This window comes from Triticum dicoccoides, chromosome 1A (assembly GCF_002162155.2).
Source record: "Triticum dicoccoides isolate Atlit2015 ecotype Zavitan chromosome 1A, WEW_v2.0, whole genome shotgun sequence".
Taxonomy (NCBI): domain Eukaryota; kingdom Viridiplantae; phylum Streptophyta; class Magnoliopsida; order Poales; family Poaceae; genus Triticum; species Triticum dicoccoides.
In genome coordinates this window covers 597,514,872-597,523,386 of record NC_041380.1, presented here as the reverse complement: position 1 = coordinate 597,523,386, position 8,515 = coordinate 597,514,872, and the positions used below count along the sequence as shown (strand labels likewise).

Here is an 8,515-nt window from a genome sequence, read left to right as displayed (position 1 = left end):
TACCACAACGGTGATTTAGAGTATAAAAAGGAAGTTTTACAAAAGTTTAATGTGCATATATTTTAACCAGACCAACGTAGGGTTATTTTTATGCTCATTATTGTTGATTATTGGCTATGTTTCCTCAGACTAAAAGTTTTCATGCTTTCATTCGTGAAAGCGAATGGCTGGGTACTTGTGACCCAAAAGATGACCAGGAAAGGTCATAACGTGAGGGAGTATGTTCTCTCTAAATAATGGCTTCAAAAGAAAAGAATTCTTGGATATTAATCCAAGAGAAGAAAACAGATAGATCATTGAGAGTCTTGGTTGACGAATGTCTTTCATGTATTCTATATGAAGAAGATTTTTCAGTGAACATGATTTGAGATGAAACAAGCAACATGCGTGTTTAATTTGACCAATGTCGGATTAAGCATGTGTGTCAAAGAACGTTCGAATTTATTACTGAATTTGATGATTGCATATGCGGTCAAAAGAGCCAATTCTGGCATTCATGTTCCTTACAGGGAATTACCTGCATAGCGGGAAAGAGGATTATGGTAAAACCCGCATGGCGGGGAAAGTCTGGGAAAATACCTGCGTAACCGGGTAAAGTTGACATAGTATTATGTCAAAAATCCTATATGTCAGGAGAAATTCTGGCAAAGGACTTATCCTGTATGACAGGAGAAAGATATGACGACTCATGTGCTTAATGTGTCTCACTCTAGGAGAAAAGTATGGAGTAGCTATTATGCTTTCCTAGTATCGACCGTACAACTTATGTGTAATGGTCATTAAGCACTCAATAAATCCAAAGAGATTAAAAGTTACAGATGAACCTAAAGATAAGAATTTTATGCAAGTGTGACTTGCAAAAGTACTAATGATAAAGAACTCTGTTGAGTTCTGAAATGGAATGAGGAAAAAGTACTCCCATACCAGTTAACATATAACTTCATTACGTCTGAAGTAATCAGATAAATGAAGTAGATAATCAAAGTTTCCTCAATTCACAAGAGTTATGAATGGTTTTTCGAAATTGTGACAGAAAAGTTCTGGCCACATTTCGAGGGGGAGAAAGAAATAGTTGTATTTTTGGATCTTTTACAGTTCCGAAAGCAGAGTAAGGAATACTAAGACGGTGCTTAAAGTGCCATAAAGAAGAAAGTTTTAACAGAATAAACCCAAATTATAAAGTTTAAGATACGCCATTTTTGAGTGAAGATGGAGTAATCTGGGGGAGCATGTTGTATGACCTATACAACACATGTTGTTAGCTCTATAAAGGATGAATGAGTAAACATGGATCTTGTGATACAGGTCCCTGTAAAACCTATTGCCTCTTGGAAATGAAAGACTATAGAATTAGTTTGCCTCTTGCATTGACAGAGCAACAACATCCCCATATGAAAGAAGTGCCAGTACCTGAGACACTGATGGTCTCAAGGAATGAGAAAATCAGATACTTCTGATTACTATAAAGCCTATGTTAGTGAAATTCAAATGGAAGTTGATCCCACCTCATTTAAAGGCTCATTCGAGCTTTGAGAAGTGTCTGCTTATCTAAATGATAAGAGACTATGTGAGATGAAATGAAATTGGTGAATCCCGACGATGTTTGGGATTGATGAGTAATTTCCAATGGAGCCAAAATAGTAGGCTGTAAAGAGTCTACAAGGACAATGTGACTCCAAAGGAAATATGTAAAGGTGTAAAACACGACTTAAATCGAAAGGTTTTTGCGCATTTTGCACTGAATAGATTACAATGAGTGTTGGTAGCACATCATGATCTGAGTTACATCAGATGAAAGATATTATGATCTGAGTTACATCAAATGAAAGTAAAGAACACAGGGGATACTGCCCGAAGAAGTCTTTTATGGACTAAAGCAATCAAATGTTGTTTTGGGTTAAAGAAAATGAGAGGACAATTGTATTCGTGCAAAGTTATAGAATGGGAAATTCATTTCCTAATCCTGTGCATGTGGATGACATCCTACTTGCTAGTGGTGATGTCAACCTATTGCAGGAGGAGAAAAGAAGTTCTTGTCCTCAAAGTTTAAAAGAATGTTCTCGGTAGAGTGTCTCTCGTTATAAGTATCGAGATTCACAAAGAAAAGAATAAACGGGGGTATTAGGGATGTCGAATGGACATGCTAAGAAAGGTCTCTGAAGTATGCATGCGAGAAAACCTACGCCTGTTCTTATAGTTAAGGGTAATAGAACTGGAAACTATGGTGTTCCAAAAGTTGATGAGAAAAGATTGAAAATGGATATGGTACCATATGCTTCAGTTGTTGGAAGCTCAATACATTACCCTGACACAGTTCACATATCCGGGTTGTTTTGGCAATGTCCAGTCCATATATAGATCACTGGAATGGAGTCAAAGATATCGGCCTCAAGCTGAAAGAAATAAGTGCTCTCAAAAAATTGTGAGTACAAAGACATGACTTGTGAAATGTATAGCGAAATCCACAATTGTCGCTAACTTTCATACTTGGAGGTTTTTGTGTGGAAAAGCTCCAAAGAATGAAACAATTATCATCAATGTGATGCAAAGATATGTTATAGCTTGATATGAGGCTGGGAGACAGGCAAAATGGTTATGAAGACCTGTACCCGGAGTTGATAATGGTTGACAACAACGATAACTATTTTAAGTCTTTTGCTCCTATGACAACGAGTCAAGTGTTGATGCCAAACACACTGACACAGTGTAAAGGAGAAAGTCCGGAATTATGTAGGAATGCTTGAAGCATAAAAGCAACAGACAAGTGTTTGCAGATCTACTTATTAAAGGCTTACCGCCCAGTGTGTTCGGAGAACACACAGTCGACATGGGTTTTATGCTATAGTCTAAAATTTCCGGACAATAAAATGGCCCAAGGTTAAAGAATTTGTTTCAAAATAGAGAGGTATGTTGTGGCTGTCTGATTCTATCGGCAATTGAGCTGTGACGATGAAACATGTTCTATGTATTGATCTGTTATGAAACGAGTAAAGTAAAAATATAAGGTCAAAAGTAAAAGTTGAGATCAAGGGGGAGAATGTTAGGATGATCTCCATCGTGTGGGCCCAACGGCCCACCGGGCCCTTAGATCTGCGCCCTGATCGGGGGCGCTCAACCCACTATGGTTGACGGCCCCCTGTCACCTGCACTATATAAAGAGGTGGGGGTCGGCGGCTCGCATTACGAGGTTCGTCGCAGCGCCGTACACCCCACCTAATCCCCTACCGATCTAGGGTTAGTGCAGTGCTGATGGGAAGCACCGCCATCACCACTCTCTGCCATCACACCGGCACCGGCGCCATAGCCGGCAACCGGAGCCCCTCTAGACACAAGGAGAAGGTAAGAAGTACCGCGAATCATCTAGCCTACCCGATCCATGGATATAACACACCTTGGTTGCAATCCATCCAGAATGTAACCTGATTTTCCTTGATGGCGTATGATATGGATACCCGAAAGCTGCATGTTATCTGCTCTGTTGTCCCGATGGAAACTTTACAACCTCACGTTTCCTGTTTTGCGGAATGGTCTCCGTCAGGTGCTTGCTGAATTTCAGAGCAGCTTTATATCTTTCATGGAAGTCGGCTGTTGGGTATGGTCCAGATCTTCTAGTTTTGGGCAGTGGATTGGACAAGTCCGACATCTACTCCAATTTGGTTTTCATATCAGTTGACTTCCAATTGCATGTGCTTTTATGGCTTTGAACAATGTTTTGTTGGCTAGGCAGTGAGAACTTGTAAGCCACCCTTTGATGGGTTATGTCTAGTAATATGAATGAACCAAATCATTTAATCTCCTCCCATTATGTACTAATTATCATGGTCACTTGTTATTGTTAGCTTCTCATGTGGGTAAATGTGCGACAATGGCTATTATATTTGTTTGAAATTATCTGCATTTTCATATCTCTCTGTCCATTTATTCAGGGTTATGTCTAGTAGTACTTGCTATCCCGACAAAGTTATATATTGGTGCCATCTTATTTTTGATGCATTTGAAAGTTTTGTTCATTCATTTTCATTTGGAATGGTTACCTCCTCCTTTTGTAGTAATATAATTATACGTTCGCACTGACTTCTCTAGATTGTTGTATATAGAGACAACGAGGTTCCGTTAGTGAAATCAATTTCTGAACATAATGAGAGTTTACTGTCCATAATGAAGTTGTGGAATTTTATCATCCGTTGGAATTTTTCATTCTGAATTGTGCGCCGAGTTCGTAAACATGTAAACTGAACTCTGTTCACACTGCTACTCAATGGTTCTGAGTGACTTAGTTTCGACAAAATTGACTTTTGTTGAGCAAGGCTGCTGCCCAAATCGTTACCCTGATTGCGCAAGTGTTTCCTCTTTACATTAAAAAAGTTGTTAGTTCAGTATCATCATAGCACGACGCAATTAGCTTCGAGATGGTCTAAACTTGTGAAGAATACAAATCTCTGCAGGGTGGGGTAAAACGCTATGCCATATATAATGAGACGAGGGGAAATTGGTCTCTTCATCGATGGATGATTTTGAATCCGCCGGAGCTGTTGCGCTCATGGTTATTTTGAATGGAGTTATATTTAGGATCTTGCTCTACTCTGTACCTATCTGCGTATGATGCTGACTGCTGTGGCATAGCTAAGGGCATGCTGTTACTGTTAAGCAGTTTTGCGCGGGCACATAGTCATAAAGTAATTTACTGAAATATTCTGCACAGATGAAGGAAGGAAGCACAAAGTCGGAACGATTATCACCTTTCATCAGAACTATTCGGAGAACACGTGAGTGTATACTTGCCATATTACTAAAACTTATACCTGCTGAACGCCAAAATTACTTTTTTTAGCAACTCCAAAATTACATGTAATACATATTGTAACTCCTCTACTTTTGAAACATAAATAAAAATTATTAACATACTAATATGCACTTGGGTGGGACTAGCACTAATAACCAAAAAGAGAAAACGAAAAGAAACAAAACAAAACAAAACAAGACGGACTTCAACTACAAGCATGAACCAACATCCACGCCAAAGTTTATTACCCAAAAAATAAATGAAACAATAATGTACCAAAACTACCCTGTAGAAAGCCCATTTGCTCAAATATACAAGTAAATAAGAAACGTGAAAATAACATGCACATAAATAATTTAATGGTGAGCTTTGGGCCTCCAATCAGAAGGCAGTGGCGGTGGCGCCCTCTTGGCTTTTTTTCCTTTCCACGGTCATTCCAACTCAGTTCACTTTCCCCGCACTTGGCCCTTGGGTTCCAGGCAGCTCGTCCGCCAGCTACCGCCGCCGCGTGTCGCCGCCGTCACTTCCCGTCGCGCTTGGGTGCGAGGTTTGCTTCCTTCCTCTCCCCCATCTTCTTCTTCTTATTCTGTTCTTCGATCCAAGGAGGAGCACATCTCAACTCTAAACGAACTAACTGTTCGCAGCCGCAGCAGCAGGCCGGATACGGGATGGGGAACAAGGAGGAGGAGGATGAGGAGGAGCAGGAGGAGGAGGAGGAGGAGGAGCGGGCGATAGAGGGCCTCCCCAACCACCTCCTCCGGGAGGAGATCCTGTCGCGGGTGCCGTACCAGTCTCTGTGCCGCTCAAGGTGCGTGTCCACGGCGTGGTTCGTTCTCTGCTACGACCCCGCCGTCCTCAGGAGGTCGCCCCAGACGCTCTCCGGCTTCTTCGGCCTCTCCGGCAGCGGCAACAACGGCTTCATTAACCTATCCGGAAAAGGCCAGCCGCTGGTCGACCCCTCTCTCCCTTTCTTGTGCGAGCACAAGTACGTGTACGTCTGTCTCCTAGACTGCTGCGCCGGCATTCTCCTCTGCCAAGGCTGGAATCAGGCCACCAAACGCTCGGAATACGTCGTGTGCAACCCTGCCACCGAGGAGATTTGGGCTGCGGTGAGTGTGCCTCACACGCAAGAGAAGGGGGCTCCGCGACACTACACCTTCTGCTTGTGTTTCGACCCCGCCGTACCTCACCGTTTTGCAGTATTCATCTTCATTCCTGGTTTCTACGACATAAGTATGGTAGAGGTATACACATCGGATACCCGAAAATGGACTTCCATGCCGAGCGGATGGGGTGAATGGATTCGGGTGTTTGGTGGCGAAGGATATGTTTTCTTAAATGACACTCTGCATTTCATTGCCTATGATTCCGAGGAGGACACATTTGACTCGGATGGGGTCACAACACGCTCGATAGTTACCATAGACACGTCTGGCAATACGTGGAGGAAAATTCCACAACCGCCCAAAGTTGATTTTACTTTTATCGGGCAATCTCTGGGGTGCTTATATGGTATGCAGATAGATCATGGTAACGGTTGTCTGCTATCAGTTTGGGCTCTTGAGAACTATGCTAGTGGACAGTGGACCTTAAAGCACACTGCCAGCATTTTGGAGCTGCTAGAAAGGCCTTGTCTAGAGCACGGTGAGCACTACACCTTGGTTGCAATCCATCCGGAACAGAACCTAATTTTCCTTAGTGGAGGGGTGGAATCGGAACAGACACTTATGTCGTATGATATGGATACCCAGAAATTGCATAGTATCTGCACTCTTGGAGACTATGGTATGGTAAACCTTCAGCCATACGTTCCCTGTTTTGCGGAACGGCCATCTGATGCTCAGTGAAATTTGGAGGGGCCGGCTTCGTATTTGCCAAGTTGGCATGGCTCCGGTGCGGTCAGGAAACTCAGCTGTTGGGTTGGGTCATATATACCTTCTAGTTTCCAGCCATGGATTACATAAGTCCTTCATCTACTCGAAGCTTGTAAGCCATCCTTTCGTGTGTAATGCAGTTATATGACTATCAAATTTGGTTATCATCTGCTGGTGTACAGTTGCATTCCTTTTCGTGGTTGTCAACAGTGATGTTCAACCACCGAAGCTTGTAAGCCATCCTTTCGTGTGTAATGCAGTTATATGACTGAACCTAGTCACATAAAACTCTTTCCTTCATGTAATAATTGTCGTCGTCACTTGTTAGCTTCTTATGCTGGTAAATGTTTTTTTTTGAACCATGCAGAAGGACTGCATGTATATTATTAAGATAGAGAGAAAAATACAACCGCCCACCAGTCCACATGATCCAGCTTACAACCTCCGAACGACCAAAAACTCAAGACTAAAGCAACATAAGGAGGCATTAAATATCTTTGAAATTATCTGCATTTTTATCTCTTCTCTCCGTTTATCACCTCACGTGTGAAACCATTTATCCATCAAAGATGAATATTGATGCCGCTCTGTTTTGGTACACTTGAAACTGTTATTATTATCTCTTGTACATACAATTGTGGACAGGGGGGTTCCTTCAGTGAAATCAGCATGCATGGTGTTCCACTGTTACCTTTTGTTTAGATTGCTAAACTTAAGAGGAAAGAATCAAACAAAGTCAAATCTGGGCACGATTAATGTGTGTTACTTTGTGTTATTTCAGTTTGGAGCTCCACTCTTCACTAGAAGTTGAAACTGACAGCATTTTTTTGAAAACAAAGAGCACATCAAACACGCTACCTTGGCCCTGTTAATGACACTCATTTAGAAGTTATGTTGGTTCTGCTAATACCACTCATTTAGTAGTTACCTTTGTCCTGTTAATATTACTTGCCAAGTTAACATATTTGTTGCGAAGTTCGTTAAAAAAAAGCCAATGAGAAATGATTTCCCATATATATAAGAGAAAGGACAGCCCGCACGAGGACGACTTCGAGGACAGCCCGCACGACCAGCCTCCCGCTCCGACTGCTAGGGGCGGGACAGGGGCCGGCCGTTCCTGCGCAGCGGATCCCCTGCCCCCTAATGACGACCGCCTCGACGCCTCGGACGCAAGCCTTCAGGTCTTCCCGGCATCTTCGCCGCGCTCCCCCGACGGTACTACCCCCGGCATCTTCGCCCCCTCCCCCGGCTCGGGCGACCCGGCTGACCCGACCATGCCCGACCCGGCTAACCCGGCCCTACCCGCCCCGTCCTCCCCCGTGGCTGCCCCTCCCCAGCAGGAGACTCCGGGGGCGTCGGGCCCAGTTGCGACCCCGACTCCTTCTGTGCTCACGGGGGTGGCTTCCAGCCCGGTTGGGGGGGGGGTCTCCTCGCCTCCGACGGTGGCCATGACTCCGGCTCCGCCACCCTCCCCTGGTCCCTGCCCGACGCTCCCGGTCCCCCTCTAGCGACTCCGCACGCCGCCGCCGTGGGACTGGCGGTGGTGGTGACCACTCCGGTTGCTGGCCCACCGCCTCCCCCCCGGACTGCGGCTTACTCCAGGCGGGGCAGGTCGACCTCATCCCCGGTGACCTCCTCGCGTCGCAGTGCTCGGATTGAGGCATCCAGACCGGCTGGCAGCCCGGCCCTGCCTGTCCCCGAGCAGGCTGCCCTCCAGGCCGCTGCCCGGAACCTCGAGCCAGGTACCTCGTCCGTCCCGGTCACTTATGCTACTTGTTCCTTTTCTGCTTTGGAGTCAGCTCCGCTTGGCCACCTCACTAAGGTGGCGGCGGATTCTGCGATAGTGTTCAGGGGGGAG

The 8,515-nt window shown here is 44.6% G+C and overlaps 1 protein-coding gene across 1 annotated transcript; it reads left to right on the top strand.

The window, feature by feature from the left end:
* The first annotated feature begins 5,249 nt into the window (after positions 1 to 5,249).
* LOC119348979 lies at positions 5,250 to 6,984 on the top strand. The gene is made up of 2 exons (XM_037616993.1): positions 5,250 to 5,330; positions 5,428 to 6,984. The coding sequence occupies exon 2, from the start codon at positions 5,452 to 5,454 to the stop codon at positions 6,628 to 6,630; it is 1,179 nt and encodes a 392-aa protein (XP_037472890.1). The 5' UTR covers positions 5,250 to 5,330; positions 5,428 to 5,451; the 3' UTR covers positions 6,631 to 6,984.
* Positions 6,985 to 8,515: the final 1,531 nt, after the last annotated feature.

Coding starts and splice junctions, on each gene's coding strand:
- LOC119348979 (XM_037616993.1), top strand. CDS start 5,452: ATGGGGAACAAGGAGGAGGAGGATGAGGAGGAGCAGGAGGAGGAGGAG.